This window comes from Strongylocentrotus purpuratus, unplaced genomic scaffold (assembly GCF_000002235.5).
Source record: "Strongylocentrotus purpuratus isolate Spur 01 unplaced genomic scaffold, Spur_5.0 spur5_scaffold_9, whole genome shotgun sequence".
NCBI classification, from domain to species: Eukaryota; Metazoa; Echinodermata; class Echinoidea; order Camarodonta; family Strongylocentrotidae; genus Strongylocentrotus; species Strongylocentrotus purpuratus.
In genome coordinates, this window is record NW_022145615.1 from 11,123,625 (window position 1) to 11,143,919 (window position 20,295).

The 20,295-nt window shown below is 37.9% G+C and overlaps 1 protein-coding gene across 1 annotated transcript; it reads left to right on the forward strand.

Moving 5' to 3' along the window:
- The first annotated feature begins 4,575 nt into the window (after window positions 1-4,575).
- On the forward strand, window positions 4,576-19,800 carry LOC115920717. The gene is made up of 5 exons (XM_030977232.1): window positions 4,576-4,954; window positions 13,432-13,473; window positions 14,928-14,995; window positions 18,205-18,279; window positions 18,963-19,800. The coding sequence occupies exons 1-5, from the start codon at window positions 4,780-4,782 to the stop codon at window positions 18,981-18,983; spliced, it is 381 nt and encodes a 126-aa protein (XP_030833092.1). The 5' UTR covers window positions 4,576-4,779; the 3' UTR covers window positions 18,984-19,800.
- Window positions 19,801-20,295: the final 495 nt, after the last annotated feature.

Here is a 20,295-nt window from a genome sequence, read left to right on the forward strand (position 1 = left end):
GTATATTGCTTGTGTTTGCGAGAAAATTAGTTCTCAGAAAGGTTTAAATATTTCTCGTTGTTCAAACAAGACGTGTATTACATGTTTAAAAGCCCAATCTCACAGAAGTGATAGCGAAATCTTCAAACATTTCGACTCTTTATGAAAACACGGAAATTTGGATCGAGCCAAATATATGAAAATATAATTTGTGGGTAATTTTGGCATTTCTCCCCAGTGCATTCGCAAATAACGGTTAAAACAAAAGATAAATGCGTACGATTTTAAAATAGTAAAATGTGATTCTTTGGATGAAAACTTTGGCTGATAACTTTTCGATAAGTTTGAAATCATTCTTTTTTCATATACCTTTTCAGCCACTTGTGTTACCACGAAATCATTAATTGGAAACGTTGAACTGGAGCTTTGCTCGAAAAGCGAACCATATCTTTGGCAAAATTTATGGAGGGATGGCGAACACGTGTGCATCGAAGCGAAACGAGCCGCATAGTCATTACAATTATTGCCGTATTTCACTTCAATCAAAATCTAATATGTGGCAAAACTTCTAATGATATGGTCGAAAGCATACGCCTTTTACAGCAGTAGCGGGTAAAGAGGGGGCTTGGGGTCTCGAGCCCCCCTCACCATTTTCAATCCCCAACCAATTTTCCTTGATTATAAATTAATTGAAGCGATGATCAAGTAGAAAATAAATACAAGAACCCTCTAAGCCCGCATCCCCCTAAGCCCCTTAACTTATTCTTCTGGAACCACGTCTGCATTACAGTTACCACTCTACTAATGCTATTTGTATCTCTCCAAGGAAATTATACTCCTCGATTTTTAGATTTTATATGATTTTTGTCAATTAAGATATTTGATGTCGTTCAGGTTGATTTCCTTATGGAGATACAGCGTACACACATTGTATAGGCCTACATAATGAGTATGGAAGTATACAAAAATATTGTCAAAGACTAAAGACAAGTCAAATTCTGAGAATGCCAGGATTGATTGTTTCGAAAGGAGAAAGAGAATGGTAAAGAGAGACGGAAGGGAAAAGAGATATAAAGAGAGAAAGAGAGGGGGCGAAATAGAGAGAGAGAGAGAGAGAGAGAGAGAGAGAGAGACAGAGAGACAGAGAGAGAGAGAGAGAGAGACAGAGATAGACAGAGGCAGAGAGAGCGAGAAAGAGAGAGAGACAGACAGAGAGACAGACAGAGGCAGAGAGAGAGCGAAAGAGAGAGAGAGAGAGAGAGAGAGATGGAAAGAGGAAGATTTCTCGATACAAAAACTTGACAGATACAATGAACTATTTTAATATTGCCCAAACTTAGGGTGAGTATTTTTCAATCAACCTTGGGGAATAATAACGGCCATTTCATGAAAAAGTTTGATAATATTTCGCCCGTTTTGCAACAGTCATTATTAGTTTGACAAAAATTGGACCAGTGTTGCGAGTTTGGGGACAACAATTCCCAAAGTTAGTCGCATTATAACCTTCGTGTTATTCTTTTCTCTTACCAAAATATATTTTCGAAATGTACGACGCTCTAGCATTCGTGACAAGACTAGAACAGGTATCCAATTACTACTCCCGGTTCATGGAGGGTCAAATATATATCAATTTTTCTACAAAGCACATGATTTCCGTGACGGGGCTTGAACCTTTGACCTTCGCTCCTGGGCCCTGTTTCATGAAACTTGTTTTCAATAACAAGTTACAAGCTACTGAAATCATGGCATCTTATTGGTTGAAAGCAAATTTGTCATAGAAATTTAGCAGTTGTTATAGAAACGGGCCCCTGTATTGGGTTTAAACCGCTTGCTCATGCCACGAAGACAACTGTCAATTTAGGAAGGCACTACAAGAGGCAAAAATACATTACAGGACGGAAGTTGGTGGACAGATTAAATAAAAATAAGACTAAAACTTATCTGACCTCCAGTTGAATTAAATCTGAATTCACAAGCTATCTATCGATTGATTTAACGTCATACAAAATATTTCCAGGAAAAAAAACTACAAAAAAGTACACCTGTTATATCACTGAAATGAATTTACGACTGTCATTTCTTAGGTAGAATGTCATTAAGGGGAAGGGTGTAGGAGGTTTTGTAATTTGGGTCCAGGCAATTATGGGATAGTGATATCATGACGGGGGAGGGAGGGGGGTGGAACGCTCTTCCTAGGGGGAAGCGAGTTGGTCGAGTGGTATGGTCAGCTCTCTGTCTTCGCCTACGGATCCAGTATCGAAACGGGGTCGCGTCTTTCGGATGGTGACGTCCAAAGTCGGTCCCCATACGCAGTAATCAGATTGGGACCTAAACTTTCACTGGAAACTAAACAATCAATTCACAACCCTGCCAAGAAACACGTGTGTAAAAAAAACAACAACAATGAAACAAACTGTGTGGGTGCCATTGAAAAAGGCCATTGAGTGGACCATTGAGTTCTCGAGTCGTAATCATATTCTCTGATACGTGCCTTCCACCTCCGCCGTCCATTGCTATTATTTCCTTGTTTTCCTCGTTTTCTATCCGACTGGGGGCAAGAGCCCCTCACGCCCCCTCCCAAGCTACACCACTGAACCAAACAGGAAGTTAAGGGTCCTTGGCCCTCTGTCCTGAATCAATGTTACTAATAACTCTCGCAAATGACAACCCTATTCAAGAAAGAAAGAGAGAAAGAAAGAAAAGAAAAAAAAAAAAAAAAAAAAAAAAATCATAGGAAAAGAATCAGATCAAAAGCAGATTGATAAACATGTTAATGCAGGGCTGTTCTTTTCCGAAATTCCAATTTTTTTGAAGATACCGTTTATCAACGTACTTCCGGAAATATTTTGAATTCATATCTAAATGAGTTTTTCCATTAATACATGAGACAGTGAAAGTAGTTTAATGCACATCATAGTTTTAAGTATCTAACGTGTGTAAGAGAAGCTTTTTTTTTTTTTTTAATTCAAAGCTTAAATTGAACTTTCTTACTTTATTATTTATTGACATTTTTCTTGGGGATCTCAGTATCTGAGAGTTCAATGATAATGGGGGTAAAATACATTCCACATGTATACTACTACTTTTACTACTACTATTACTACTGCTACTACTACTACTACTACTACTACTACTACTACTACTACTACTACTACTACTATTACTACTACTACTACTATTACTACGACTACTACTACTACTACTACTAATACTACTACTACTAGTACTACTACTCCTACTACTACTACTATTACTACTACTGCTACTACTACTACTACTACTACTACTACTTCTACTACTACTGCTTCTACTACTACTACTACTAATAATAATAATACAAATATAAATCACAATGATGATAATAATGAATCTATTTTTATTGAAACCGAAGTTCTAAAAATATTAACAACACTATAGTGGCAGTGTCTCTCGTTCTTGCATAAGTTTATTTTATTACCTACCGCTCGTTTGTATTTCACTCATGACCCTAAGTGAATGAGCGGAATTTTAATAATTGCTTGTAGTTGCATAATGACGAGAATGCAAACATATCCCTATCTGATATTCATCCACTTTTCACACATATCAATCAAATCATTTCAATGTGTCATTCCAAGGTACTAAAAGACGGAAGGGTTCACTAATGACAACGAATAAATTATTCTATTCACGAAAAACTGCAATCTTTTGCTAATGACAAATTGGTGTTGTGTAATAGTTAATTGGAAAAAAAATCATGAGGTGTAGCGAAGCGAGACGAGGTAGAGAATCATTTGTGAAATTCCATTTTAAAACGACACTTATTATTGATATATTATTCCCCAATAAATTAATTACAATTTCTGTGTTGATGAATTCTACATTTGCTGTTTAAACGGCCCCTATATGATAGAAATGCCATCACGATAATTGAAATGTCCCCCAGATTACTAAATTACCAAAATATGAAGCTTTAAATTATACATATAACTAGCAAGATATATATATATATATATATATATATATATATATATATATATATATATATATATATATATATATAGGAACTTATCAAACGTGATTTGGCATAAACGAAGAAAAGAAATGAAATGAAAAAAAGGATCATAAGATTAACCTAAGATAAACGTTTTTCCAAGGCCTATAGTTTTACAATTCGAGGGTGACTTTTTTAAACTTTCTTTTACAAATTACTTTTTTTGTTGATGGTTTTCTTCAAGGAAGGATGAGATCAAGCCGTTTAATATTCGACGGTTTTGATTTGATTTGTTTTGTTGTGTTAACACCTGGTGATAAGAAAACCTTCTTTAGATAAAAATAGACATTTGGTAATAACTGTGACCAATCATGACCCCAGTATATTTTTTTGTAAAAACGCTATTAAAAATTATTGACGGAAACAACTCTTACCCTAGAATCAGTCTCAATTAAATATTTATGATTTAATCGATGAAATGCATTCAGTGCACGACCGTACATAATTAAACTGCTGGTTATGATTGGATTATCTCGATAACGGATATATGCCTACCAGATGCGATGCTATAAATTTGTGAATTCCCTACCTGATGATCTCATCTTCTTGACGTATTCCGCATCGCGTGGTCGTACACTTCCATCTCCACTGTTGAATATTTCAGAACAGTTGTGCCAATAAAAATGTTATCATTTTGTTGCCGATGGTAGTATTTTGAAGAGGAACTAGGCTCTCATGCAACTTTTTCTTTTGCTTGAAGTCCACTGAAGGAACCACAAACGACAATAGATCCAGTTCATTTTGCTTCAGAATATAATCATTTCATCATGGATCTGCTAAACGCTCCGTTCACCATTTCAAAAATGAAATCTTTCTGCATGTTACTTGCCTTCGTCGTCATCATCGCCTTCGTCGGGACGACCTCTGCAACGTTTGAAACCGATGCCTTATTGGACGAACCACGCCTCTTGGAAAGCATACTATACAAGAGAGTGAATGATGGTATTTATTTTATCTGTTAGCTATTCATTTTAATTCTTTAACCAGAGTAACCAGAATATTTTCAAGTCTAACATTCATTTATTATAACAAAATAATGATTTAAATACACATACATATTAATAACTGTACTGGTCTTCCACAGGGCTCGGCACAATTGATATTTACGTGTAGAGGTGATGTGGTCTAGTGGATAAGTCGTCGGACTATGGATCACAGGGTCTGTGGTTCAAGTCCCGCCATGGCACTAAGACTTTAATCTACATTTGCCACTCTCCACCAAGGTGTTAAATGGGTACCGATAGGAAGAAATTCTCTGAATGCTGTGAGCGCCGAAATCGGTAGCCTAGCAGAGCCGGGGTAATATTGAAGCGCCTTTTAAATCACCTAGCTTGGTGGATATGTGCGCTATATAAATATTCAATATCATTATTATTATTATACTCTTATAAAATACTCCATGTATTCTTTAATACAAATTAAGCAAGATATGAGAGAGAGAGAGAGAGAGAGAGAGAGAGAGAAGAGAGAGAGAGGGGGAGAGGGAGAGAGAGAGAATAAGGCGATAGACAGTGTAAGGAGGGAAAGACAGTTGCTCGGTGGAGGAAACAAAATTTAAATTTATAATGCCTGCATGTGAACGCTATTTTGTATCAATCTGTACAGTTCGAGTACTGGATAACTTCCGTTTGGATCTGATTTCTGACCTCCTTTTTCTCATCATAGTAACAAGAAAGATAACAAATCATCATGAACATCGGCCACTTTCCAGACGTACTAATTATTATATATATTATGAGTTTCGTGATGTTACATTACGATTTATCTCGAGCTCGGAGACGGGGGTTGCATTATTTTAGTGCTTACAAGGAAAATTACTATCGACACATTTTCATCGCGAGGAGTCGGAACACACCGAACTTTTGGCAGCTCGGGATTTTCTAGACTTATGCTTAAGAAACGACACGAATACTTGGGGATGGCAGGCGCGGATCCAGGATTTCTTAGGGGGGGGGGGCCAAATTTGAAATTTTGCTAGCCAAATATTGGTACGTAATGGTGACCAACAGTGACGTAATGCGGGGGGGGGGTCGGTGCAGGGAGGGGCGATTTTCCCCCTCCCTCCTCCGCGAAACGCGGAAGCTTTGACGTTTCATTAAATTATTAGAGAAAAAAGACGATTCGTTGTACCGTTTTCGAAAATAATTCTCGTCTGAATTTAGTTTTCCCCCTCCCGCGCGAAGCGCGGAAAATTTTACGATTTATTAAATTATTAGAGAAAGAAGACGATTCGTTGTCGAGTTCTCGACTCTTTATCCTCGTCTGAATTTAGGTTCCCCCCTCCCGTGCGAAGCGCGGAAGCTTTTATGATTCATTAAATCATTAGAGAAAGAAGACGATTCGTTGTACCGTTTTCGACTCTTAATCCTTGTCTAAATTCAGTCTCCCCCTCCCCCTCCCGCGCAAAGCGCGGAAGCTTTTAAGTTTCACAAGATTATGAGAGAAAGAAGACGATTGGCTGTACAGTTCTCGACTCTTAATCCTCGTCTGGATTCAGGTTCCCCCTCTCGCGCGAAGCGCGGAAGCTTTTAATTTTCATTAAATCATTAGAGAAAGAAGACGATTCGTTGTACCGTTCTTGAAAATAATCCTCATCGGAATTTAGTTTTCCCCCTCCCGCGCGAAGCGCGGAAAATTTTACGATTTATTAAATTATTAGAGAAAGGAGACGATTCGTTGTCGAGTTCTCGACTCTTAATCCTCGTCTGAATTTAGGTTCCCCCCTCCCGTGCGAAGCGCGGAAGCTTTTAAATTTCCTTAAATCATTAGAGAAAGAAGACGATTCGTTGTACCGTTTTCGAAAATAATCCTCGTCTGAATTTAGATGCTCCCCCAACCCCCTCCTCCCGCGCGAAGCGCGGACGCTTTTACGTTTCATTAAAGATTCGTATTACCGTTCTCGCCTCTGAATCCTCGTCTGAATTCAGGTTCCCCCCCCCCCCTCCCGCGCGAAGCGCGGAAGCTTTGACGTTTCATAAGATTATGAGAGAAAGAAGACGATTCGTTGTACCGTCCTCGACTCTTAATCCTTGTCTGAATTCAGTCCCCCCCCCCCCTCCCCTCCTGCGCGAAGCTTTGACGTTTCATTATATTATTAGAGAAAGAAGACGATGCGTTGTATCGTTCTCTATACTCTTAATCCTTGTCTCAATCAGGGGCCGTCTTAGGGCCCCTGGGGGGGGGGGGGGGGGGGGGGGTCGAGGCGGTGGAGCCGGTGTCATAGGCGATTTGTTCCGTGCAGGCGATCGGTTCCTCCGGAACTGATCGCCTGGATATGTACCCGCCGATTTGTTCCGGATTCGTAGATTCGTTCCGCTAGTCACAGGCGATCGGTTCCGGCCAGGCGATTCATTCCGTGGAACCAATCGGCGGGATATTTAGCCGCCGATCCGTTCCGAATCTCATCGGAGAGCGTGCGTGCTCACGTATTATTGAATACACGCCATGGTACACCCCTAAAGCAAAATGAACTATTCTGGTCGGCCTTCACGCGCAACCAATCAAACTTCTCCAAATTAGCTACACCAACGATTGCCAATTTGAGAACTTTGTATAGAAATGCAGATTCCCGTTGTTCAAATATGTTGATAATTGCGGCCAATGATTGACCACAAACAGTAACTATAGACAGCACCGTCGCGAAGCGACGGGGACTGGGTCGGGTCTAGCAAAAAGGGCAGTTGTTGCCATAGGCCTAGTTTGCCTGTAAAAGCAGATGTCGGGGTGTTTTCTAATCAGGCCTTCTAATTTGGTTTGAATGCTGCTTTATATGATATCGTGTTACGTCAACCACCTATTACCGGGCTTCATCACAGAATCTAATTATGCATGTGGGCTGCATGAATGATGTACATGTAGTTTAAATGAAAGAGATGCGGGGTGGGGTGGGGGGGGGGGGCCGGGGTCAACACAAAAAGAAATGAGTGGTCGAGCTGATAATTAAGAAGGACCAATAAAAAAATTTAAAAAAAAAAAAGAAGAGAAAGAAAATTCCTCAAGTAAAAGACGTGTCCGGCAGAATAAAAAATAAATAAATAAAAGAAAAACCCGACATATTTTGTTTAATTTTCAACCCTTGGTACTAGCCGACAAAAGTTAGTGTTAAACAGAGCCATAGCATAGTGTGTCTATACCCCCCCCCCCCCCCCATTCCGCTACATACAGTGGCAGATCTGTTGCGCCCCCTTGTTTGGAAACCACTAATTTCTCGTACATTTTCACGTACATGTAGGCCTAATATCAGAAAACTATCGCCTGCCCCCCCCCCCCCCGTGCCGAGTATGCACGTGCGTGCATGCATATGATATACATGTACTCTATGCGCATATACTAGTCAGTAGGTTATTTATTTATTTATTTTTCGTACCGCGCGCGTGTAATTCCGTACGAGGTTATAAACCTTATTATTAAGTAATATTTCAAAAAAAATAATATTGGTTTTCATTCCAACAATAAATACAAAAGTATCAAGATAAAGCTAAAATTTATTTTTACCATGTTTATTCGACACAAGTAATAAAAATATACGCGATTATATAAGCAGAAACGTTCGGCCAATGTCGGATAAGAACGGCGGCTTTCGAACGTATCTGCGAACGAGTCGATCCAGTAGATTCGTTCCGAGGAACAAATCGGCGCGCCGATTTGTTCTGCGGAACCCGGAACAAATCGCCTACCACACCGGCCCCGGAAGCTCAGGGGTTTTAGGCGTTCAATTAAGGTCAGATGAGCATTTTTTTGTATACCTTATTATTTTGTGAGACTGGCACGTCACTATTTGGCGTGGGGTCCAGGGGGCGGAGCCCCAAAAAATCAGGGGTTTTAGGCATTAAATTACCGTCAGATGAGCATCTAAGGGCCCGCCGTAGGGCCCTAGGTGAAATCCAGGGGGCAGAGTCCCCGGAAGCTTAGGGGTTTTAGGCATTAATCACGGTCAGATGAGCATATTTTGATGCCTCATTATTTTTAAACACTGGCAGTTAACTATTCTTTCTTTCTTGCTCTCATTCTATTTTATTTCTCTTTAATATACTTTTTCAAAAAAGTAGGGGGGCTCGGGGCTCCCGATCCCCGCCGTACCTCGGGCCCTGACATGTAGGAATCTACTAAAAAGTGAGGAAAAATCTCGGAAATTATGTCATTTCAGCATTATTTGTAATCCACCGTTGTGGAATTAGAAATAAACCACGTTTGAATTTGATTTCCCCCAAGCCCCCCCCCCCTCCCCCTATCAGTACGCCAGTATCTCCTCTTTTCCTTTTTTCTTTCCCTTTCCTTCCTTCTCTCTTATTTTTTTGATTGGGGGGGGGGGGTCAACAGCCCCTTTTCTTTTCTTCTTCCTCTTCTTTTTTTCCCTTCTTTTCCTTTCTTCTCTCTTTTTTTTTTTTTTTTTTTTTTTTTGCGGGGGGGGGGGGGGCCAAGGCCCGCTCGGCCCCCCCCCTGGATCCGCGCCTGGGGGATGGAGCGGGGTATTCCAAATTCGGTAGCATATAAGCTATAACACATCAGTGGTTGAGGGATTATGCATTTTGCTAAAGAAGGGTCATTTCTTTTGCGTTATTATCTGCATCAGTTCAATTACGCCTGTGAAGGCATCCGTTCATTATTTCAGTAATTAAAAGCTCTGTGTGCACTTTTCATTTTGCACGCAGTTTGTATACTAGCTCACGTGGAGCGTCAAAAGACTGCTAAAGTCGTGGACGCATTCCTGTATCATTCCCATATAAAGCCACGCGTGTGTGTATTGGGGTTTTATAGACGTGTATAATAATAATAATAATAATAATAATAATAATGTTGGCTTCATATATAGCGCACATGTCCGTCACGTTGTGACGCTCCTGGCGCTTCCCCGATTGTTACCCGGTCTATAGCAAGGCAGCCACTGCGGCGCTCTAGCATTTCAAGGAATTAATTCCTGCCAGGTACCCATTTACATCACATGGGTTAAGTGTGGTAAATGTAGATCAATGTATTGCCGCGGCGGGACTCGAACCACGGACCTTACTTTCGTCAGTTCGTCGACGTATCCACTCGTCCAATCGACCATGACACCTCTATCAATCAGATATGATCATTTACGTCTGGGGACAGACCTTTAAAAAAACGTCACCATCCGAAAGACGTGACTCAATTTCGAACCTGCGTCCTCGGCTGAATCAGTTGGTAACTTCCATTGTTAGTTAGGTTACAGGCGCACGCCACAACGCCTGTATGCTTGGCTTTGAATAGTCGAAGTCCTCTTTTATTTCATCGCGATTTAGTACAACGCAATGATGCAACTATGTCTCCGACATTTTCTTTACAAATAGTCCTGTAGAAGTTTTTTTAGACCCGGAAAAATTGTTAAGTACAAGGTTTGTTTGGTTGATTTGTGTTCTAGATGGGTATTGAAGTAAATTCAGCTTTCTATGACAAGGAATTCATTTATGACACCAGTAATGCAATTTTCTTAAATAGCATAATTAGCATAATGAGCTAATAAGCATGTGTACAATGTATGGACTTCATTCATTGTCATTGTTTATCTATAAAGCCTAAAAATGATGCAATGCAATGCAATCACTTTTGAAAGACTTATCACTAATTCATGAGAAGATATTCCATGCACATGTAGTATAATTAGCCTAATTAGCGTAATAATCTAATTAGCATATAATATGTGCAATATGTAATAATGTTGCTAATCTTAATCCAGGAAGCCTGAAAAGATGGATAATACGACTTTTCAAGGGTTTTCTATGACAAGGAATTCATTTATGACACCAGTTTTTGATTACAAGTAATGCATTTGTCTTAAATAGTATAATTAGGATAATGAGCTAATAAGCATGTGTACAATGTATGGAATTCATTATCATTGTTTATCTATAAAGCCTAAAAATGGTGCAATGCAACATTTTATATCACTTTTGAAGACTAATCATTAATTCATGAGAAGATATTCCATGTAGATATAGTATAATTAGCATAATAATATAATTAGCGGTAGCATATATGTGCAATATGTAATAATGTTGCTAATCTTAATCCAGGAGGCCTGAACACATGGATAATATGACTTTTTCAGGATTCTGCCACAAGCTTGAGCAACAACAGGCTTGTACTCTCAATGGTTCTGGCTTTGGTAAACATAGACATATCATAGTTTGCACTGTTGTATTCAACATCCCTGGCCTGTGTACGTACATGTCTCATATCCACCACCTCATCAATTCCATCACTATCATCTGCTTTAACCATCTTCAGTGTGTTTCCGACAGTCTCTCTAAATACAATCACTGACGCCCAACCATCAATGCATATGATGACCCCGTTATTTCCTAGACATTTCATGAGGTTCGACAACATTGTCTTGCGACCAAGATAACCACCACATTGGACATATCATTTGTTAAGCTAAATAGAGTCCCAAATAATTGACATTCTACAAATATGCTAATTAGGCTTTTTAGTACAATAACTACATATTAAACCAATTGCATTACTTAAAAATAAAAATGGGTCTCACAAATGAATCCCTCGTCGTGGAAAACCCTGGAAAAGTTTTATTATCCATGTTTTCAGTCTTCCTGAATTAAGATTAGCAACATTATTACACATTGCACATAAAGTGTATATGATAACTAGGCTATAACTATGTTCTCATGAATTAATGTGTAGTCTTTCAAAAGGTGATTTACAATGTTGCATTGCACCATTTTTAGGCTTTATAGATAAACAATGACAATGAATTCCATATATCGTACATATGCTAATTAGCTCATTTTGCTATTTAAGACAATAGCATTTCCTAAAAATAAATAATGGTGTCATAAATGAATCCCTCGTCATGGAAATCCTTGAAAACTCACATTATCCATGTTTTCAGACTTCCTAAATTAAGATTAGCAACATTATTACATACTGCACATATATGCTAATTTAATTATTATGCTAATTAGGCTAATTATACTACATCTACATGGAATATCTTCTCGTTAATTAATGTGTAGTCTTTCAAAAGATGATTTACAATGTTGCATTGCACCATTTTTAGGCTTTATAGATAAACAATGACAATGAAGTCCATAGATGTTACATACCGGTGTGCTAAATATGTTATTTAAGACAATTGCATTACTTGGAATAAAAAACTGGTGTCATAAATGAATTCCTCGTCATAGAAAACCCTTGTAAAGTCGTATTATCCATGTTTTTTAGGCCACATTATTACACATGATTACATATTGCACATATGCTAATTAGATGATTATGCTAATATGGCTATTAAAAAAGTTGCCCAAGGTTGCCAAGCTGGCAACCAAGCTGAATGTACTTCAATACCTATCTAGAACACAAATCAACAACAAAAAAAAAACTTGTACTTATCAACTTTTCCAGGTCATGTACATGGTATATGGTACCGTTTACTGGACTATAGCGTAATACAGACTTAGACTTATTGGTTTGAATCCCAGTAATTATTTTGTCCTATTTAATGCCTTTATAAATAGTTAGGCAAAGCAATAATTCATCAAAGTATAATTGTTAGTGACCTCTTATTCAAGTATAGAATAAGCCGCAAATGAACAGTTTAAACAATTACATTACAATTCATCATCATCAATAGTGATCTGTCAGTTCATGACAGGTTCAGTGACCCATTCAAAATTCCATATCAAGTGTCTCTCCAAGCCCCTCTCCAAGTTCCTCGGTCTTGAGCCAACCGTTTCATCGTCCCATACCCCGTCGCTCCACATTGTGTGATTACATCGTCTAAAAAGCCAATTAGGTACTACATAATCCGAATAAGTTTTGTATGCAATATACTATAGAATATTAGTACCTTTCAGATGATTTCTTGCAAGTCTTAGCGACTGTATTCAAGGTTTTAGAAAAAAATGCAGATTAATTATGATGGCATGTTAATAAAATTAGCATCCAACCCATATTAAATCTCAGAGCATGTATAATATCTTCCGTCAGGGGCATAGCACGGGGCCCATGGGGTGGGGTGGGGGCATCGGTCTTACTCGTTTGAGGAAGTACAAATTATCAGCGCCATCGATTTAGGGGAGGGTGTGTGAAGAGTTATGGTGTTTTCTTCTCACGTTGCCTCGGCCCCTCCTTTGTGACCTTTTCATTTTCCGGCATTCGGTTTTTTTTTTTTTTTTTTTTTTTTTGTTTGTTTGTTTGTTTTTGTTTTTGTTTTTTTTTTTTTTTTGGGGGGGGAGGGCTTCGTCACTGTTTTTTGTGTGTATTTCTAACCTAGATATGCCTACATATAGTGTTATTATCTTTGTACATATTTGTTTGTTTGTTTGTTTTCACCTGACTGCTAAGAAAGCATGTGCATGCTTTTAAGTAAATAACCAGATATATAACTTATATTTACACTTACGTGCATTTTTTCCCTTTTCTTTGTGTACCCTTTACAGATTGCCACGGGTGTGGACGGTCCTGCAAACCTATCTGCTATTGTAAGTCTACTCCAGAAAGCATTGAAAGAAAAAGTTCACCCCGAAATATTTTAAGAAATTAAATACAGAGGAATGTACAGAAAATGTGATAAGGTATAAAGTATCCATTCTTAAATTCTAGATCATCACACACAAATCGGCAACTCCTTCTACTACTTAATTATGTAATATTTCATTCTCGAAATCGGAAGATCCCTAGTGATTTATTGCCTATACAAATTGATGTAAATATTATAAAAAGGAAAGAATGTGTTCAGTTTCTTGGTATTATAATTGATGAATCACTTAATTGGAAACCTCATATTGATTGCATTTCATTGAAATTATCTCGAAGTATTGGAGTTTTTTCAAAGCTAAAGCATGTTTTACCATCAAATATTTTGCTAATGTTGTATAATAGTATGATTTTTCCACATGTAAATAATTGTAATATTATTTGGGGAAATACTTATGCATCATATATAGATAAGATTTATTTGTTACAGAAACGAGCCGTGCGTATTATTACTAAATCTGATTATTTAGCCCCATCACGGCCACTTTTTGTTAAAACACACGTAGTCCCAATTTTTGAATTGATTCAATTTAATACTCGCATATTTATGTTTAAATTTCAAAATCGCCTATTGCCAGAAATTCCTAATATAAACTTTGTTATTAATAGTGATATTCACTCGTATTCTACTTGTCAGAAAATCATTTACATTTATTTAAAGTTCGTACGACAAATGCACAAAATTCTTTCTATTTAAATGGCATTAAGGAATGGAATAATTTGAGTAATGATATTAAGGAAAGTACAACCCTATCTCGATTTAAAGTACGATGTACACAGTTATTATTTAATGATTTATGTAAACAAGTTTGAGCAGAGGAGGATATTTTGAATGTATGTGAGTATGTATATGTGTGAGCGTGCATGTGTGTTTGTATCATGTTATTTTAAAGTTTTAAACTGTATAATTTATGTGTAGTTTGTTTTTTCTTTTTAAGGCCCCACCACAAGCAATTTGCTTCTAAGGGTGTCCTTTACCGTATTATGTTTACTATGTTACTCATTTGTATGTACATGTTTCATTTTAGGGTTAAATAAACTTTACTTTACTTACTTACTACTACTACTACTTCTACTACAACAACTACTACTACTACTACTACTACTACTACTACTACTACTACTACTACTACTACTACTTCTACACTTCTACTACTACTATTACTACTACTACTACTACTACTACTACTACTACTACTACTACTACTACTACTACTACTACTTCTACTACTACTACTACTACTACTATTACAACTACTACTACTACTACTTCTATTACAACAACTTATATTACTACTACAATGTCTTGTTTTCCCAGGGTAGCCTCATCACTGTTGATAATGTTCTCCCTAAGGGTTCTGCAAATGTTCCTTTAAATGTTCCTTTTCTTTCCATGCAGCTCTGCCGGTGAGGAAACGTGCAAGAAGTCAAAACGTGGATACTTTGGAGAGCCTTTACCAGCCCAAGGTAATGAATATTTGCAAGCAAATAAGACGCTAATTCATAATCAATAGGCAATAGGAATTAGAATGAAATAGTTTTGATATGTTGTCGACTGGATTAAATATTTGGTAAATAGTGTTCACGTTTGATTGCATGCAAAATAGAAAAGAAGGCGCTAGATATAAATACAACACGAGAGATAGAGTGGGAACCGTGGCGGATGCAGGGGGAGGGGGCCCGGGCCCCCTTCCCTGGTGCTCAAGGGGGGGGGGGGATTTTCAAATTTTCAGGGGCAAAAAAAAAATTGCTCATACCCCCCCCCCCAGCATTATTCACCGACTGGCTGTTTCACCGCTAAATTGGGCCCCCTCTTTGGAACCCCTCCCCTGCTGCCGGCTGGACCCGCCCCTGAATGGGGGCGCGGGGTGCAACGAGATAGATAGAGAGAAAGAGAGAGAGAGAGAGAGAGAAGGAGAGAGAGAGAGAGGTAAAAGGAGGGACTAGATAAATGCAAAGTCTTTCTAATATTCATTCACATTCAAGCTGCTAATCGCCTTATCAATGTTGTCCCATATGGAGAAGAAGAAATAGTGGCAAGCAAATAAAAAATTAAACTAATTATTGCATTTGCTATTTCTAGGACCTCATATGAACTTTATAAACGATTCTCTAAGAAATAGAACATTCCAGGTAAAAATAGAAAATACACTGTCGCACATAAACAACACAGAAAACGGTCTATCGCAAGGTAGTACCATAAGTCCAATCCTGTTCAACCTTATGCTCTGTCAAATTCCCACAACCCCCTCAGTCTCCATATCTTTATACGCAGATGATTGCGCCATTTGGACTTCAGGACCTAACATTAATTTTATAGTAAATAGAATTCAAAATTGCTTAAACAACCTACAAATTTGGTTCGAGCAAAGGGGCTTTAATCTCTCCGAAAATAAAAGTACCCCGGTGCTCTTCAGCAATAGCAACAGAACAAACCTCCCCGTAATAAAACTTAAAGAAAAAGAACTGCAATTCCAAGCAAATCATAAATTTCTTGGCGTCACGTTTGATAAAAAATTAACATGGAATACCCATATACAAGATATCAGAAACAGATGTAGAAAAAAAATTAATATCCTGAAAAGCGTCGCTCATACAAGTTGGGGAAGTAACACAAAAACATTACTGATGCTATATCGATCTTTAATAAGATCAATGCTAGACTACGGGTGCGAGGCATATGACTCGGCAAGCGAAAGCTCCAAAAAAGTTTTAAACACTATGCAATACATGTCCCTACGTATATGTGCAGGTGCTTTACACGGCACATCCCTCGCCGCCCTACAGGTGGAAATGGACGAGCCCCCTCTTGAGTTAAGAAGGAAAATGCTGACAGAAAAGTATCACGTCCATCTTTCCCGTGTGACAAACCACCCATTAAAACCAAACATCCAACCATGTTGGCAATTTGAAAAGTTAAAGAATAAAAAAGTGAGACAACCTTTTGGTTTGAGAATAAAAAATGAAAAAATAATAGACTCAATTACAGAAAAAGTCATACCACTTCCTATCCCCCCCTGGCACAACTACACTCCCCAAATATCCATTGAACTAACTGAATCAATAAGAAAAAATGATAACCCGAGTGAAATGAGACTAAGAAGCATAGAACTCATAAAATCAAAATGGAATAACAGCCTTCATATATATACGGATGGCTCAAAATCCCCATCAGGCACAGCAGCTGCGTCCTTTTTTGTCCCACATTTTTCAATAAGACAATCTAAACGTCTTACAGACCATACCTCAAGCTACCGAGCAGAGTTAGCAGCAATAACAATTGCCCTATTATGGGTTGAACAACTAAACCTGCACGCAGGGGTTGTGATATTCACAGACTCCCTCAGCGCACTCCTCTCAATGCAATCAATGAAAGGAGATAAGTCAGATAACTTCATAAACGACATCAAGTATATATACACAAGACTGGCATACAAAGGCATTCAAGTCCATCTAGAATGGATCCCCTCTCACTGTGGAATACAGGGAAACGAAATAGCGGACCTTCTCGCAAAACAAGCCCTAACTGAAGAAATACAAATAAATAACAAGCTATGTTTGTCTGAAATGAAAGCAGTATTGAAAATAGAACTATACAAGAGTTGGGAAGAAACATGGCAAAATTACAATAAAACAAACGTAAGACCTTTCAAACCAACAATTCAACATAACTTTGAGAGCACCCTTTTTAGAGACTGCGAAGTCATAATTCGTAGGCTCAGACTTTGCAACATAGGACTAAACGCAGACCCCTCAAAAGTATGGGTATCCCAAACAACCCAACCTGGCCAAGCCAACAAAAATTGTAAATACTGTAACACCCCTGAAACAATAACACACTATCTGATGGAATGTCCAACATATACAATAGAAAGAGCAATGCTGATAATGGAAAGTGATATAACGAGCCCAAACGAAATTATGAAACTCCTAAAATCAACAGAAAGTGCGACCCAGAGAGCACTGATCCGCTTCGTTCGTAGAACGAGGCGTTTTGAGTGTTCCTAATTTTTTTTTTTTTTTTTTTTTTTTTTTTTTTTTTTTTTTTGCACATATCGCACGACAACCAAATGCCCTAAGATATTGATACCTACTTTGATAGAAAAATAAGGTTTTACAAAATGGAAAAATACTAGAAGAGAAAAGGTAAGAAAGAGTAAAGACGGATTGAGGACGGTAAACCCCAAACAAGAGACTCTGGAGATCTACCCCAGAATCCTCTCACCGGCACCAGAGTTGCCTAGGCCAATGATGGCCGAGAAGATTGCGCAATGTACCGCGCCGATCTGGCAGGAAGGTGCCAATTGCGGTGAGGGGTTTTCATGGACCAGTAGATCTGAGATTATATTATCCAAAAAAAAAAAAGAGATGAGTATGAATTTACAAATAGTACCAAAATATAGAAGAAAAAAAGAAAGAAATAAAGTGAAAGGCGTAAATATTCTAAAAAAAGAATGAAACGCCGATAATACCAAACAACAACAACAACAACAACATATTATTCTTAATATCGAGGAGGGCCTCAAGCCGTCAGTCCTTTTGGTTGCTTACTAACAAGCATCTGTGCTTTCTTAGCAGTGAGGTAAAACATAATAACCACATAAATAACAAAATATGCATTTACATTTAGAATACTGATGCTATTATTTCAACCCTATATGTCTTACTGTTGATAGCAAGCTTCAAGCACATGCCGTCTCGACAAACTCTACAATCTGATGTCAGGAGAGGAAAAGGAAAGAATTATTGAGGTGAGTATAATGAACAACGGAGGTAAGCCCCTTGACGGGGGAGGAGGGCGGGGGGGGGGGGGGGTCTCTCCCCTCGAATTACTCTTCCTCTCCCGACCACGATTCCAGTTGTCATTACCTGAAAAGGTTTAGTTGAGTGCCCATCTTGAAGAAGGATCCACATCGAGTTTGGGGGGAGGGGGGGGGGGGGGGGAATCGCCTCCAACTGAAAAAGCCCTATCTGTTACCCCATCCAAATATTGTGGGCTTTTCTCTTAACATTATTTGATCATTACGGCCCTCTTTCACACAATCCTCTATTCGGAGGGGAGAGGGGAGGGGGTGGTGGTGGTGGTGGTGGTGGTGGGGGGGGGGGGGGGGGGGGGATCATGGTGATCATGGATTGGACAAAATTTTCCGTGATTTTTTACAAGTTCATCATTCGATAAGCATCTACCCCAAATCAACAAAATGAAACTTTGCGTCGAAATACTTGAGTTTACATTCTGCACATACCTCTCTGAACATTCAGACAAAGAAGGATCGTTGCATGAAAACACTATTAATATTTTCTAATGATCATTAATTAATCAGCAACAATTACTGTGGCTATTTTTCTTAGTATTTCTAACTATTACTTCAGTATGAGTAAGTTTTCTGTGTCCTAAACTGTAGCATCCTGTTCCTTTTTTCCTTTTAAACAGACGTTTGCCGAACTTCTGTGAGGGATCAACTAACCTCACCCACTATACAACTTTAGCCTTCTGCTTCAAAACCACCTTGATATATCTGAAATCTCATACATTTATAATTTTGTTCTTGTAGTGCATTCTATTTGCCAAGTTTCGTACGCCGCGAAGTTTGGATAGGCATTATACCATAACAAAAACGCGTATTAAATCCTTTGGGTATGAATTTAATAGGCCTGATTTATGAAGGATGGAAAAACCGCTTATATCAATTAAAGGGCACCAAATGTGACACTCCTGATTTTTGTATCAATTTGAAGGTCAAAGACTTTTGTTACGAAATCAATCAATCAGCTTGCTTTCGAGGATCGCATCGATGGGGAGGATAAGTTTCCTTACAGAATTGATTTTGTTACGGATCACGGGAGTTTAACTTGGTGCCTTACATTCTGTGGAGGGGGAGGGTTGGCCTGAAGAAGGATGTAATAATATTATGTGTCATGTTACATTTTCGGTCTTTATTCTATCATCGGGAATTTAAAAAGTAACCTAAACGTGCAGTACGATAATATATCTTGTTATTTTGTACTTAAGCTATTACTCTACACATTCAGTAGCCAGAACATGTAGTCAGTAACATGTAGCTAATAGACAGTGGTGAATAGGTTACATGTAATTGCTCAAAGGAATCTTTATATATCATTAAAGGAAAATGTCTACCCTGATATTGCAGTTTGTTTTAATAAATGCAGGAAAACAGGTCAATCAGGTAATGAAATTTTGAGTAAATAATCGAAAGATGAATTCAAAAAAGCATTTTTTGTTAACGTTGCAATCGTTCAAACACAAATTGGCAACTTTATATTTAATCGAGCGACCATAAATTTAAAAAAACTGATAAAAATATAAATTTAAAAAAAAAAAAAAATTAAAAAAAATTAAAAAAATAAAAAAATAAATAAATAAATAAAAAAAAAAAAAAAAAAAAAAAAAAAATCACATTTTCTTTAAAGCAGATTAGTGATTATACCCTTGCTTTATAATCATTACACACATTTTTTTAAAGCAACCCCTTCATGAAAAAATATTACTTCATGAACAATCAAGAATTTGCCAATTTGGATATCTCGACGGATTTTCCTAAAAACTCATTGTTCTGTTTTTATCATTTTTCTGCTTTTACTACAAATTCACACAAGGGCGGACTTCTCATTTAAGTATTTTCTGAGCATAAAAAAATCTAATATCGTATCTATGTTATACCATAAATACAGTTCTTGAAAAGTTGATAAACCCGTTTTTTCCAGAAGAAACATTTTATGTATTAATAAATAATGTACCTTACTAT

Coding starts and splice junctions, on each gene's coding strand:
- LOC115920717 (XM_030977232.1), top strand. CDS start 4,780: ATGGATCTGCTAAACGCTCCGTTCACCATTTCAAAAATGAAATCTTTC. Junction 4,955..13,431: donor ATACAAGAGAGTGAATGATG/GTATTTATTTTA, acceptor TACCCTTTACAG/ATTGCCACGGGTGTGGACGG. Junction 14,996..18,204: donor AGAGCCTTTACCAGCCCAAG/GTAATGAATATT, acceptor TACTGTTGATAG/CAAGCTTCAAGCACATGCCG.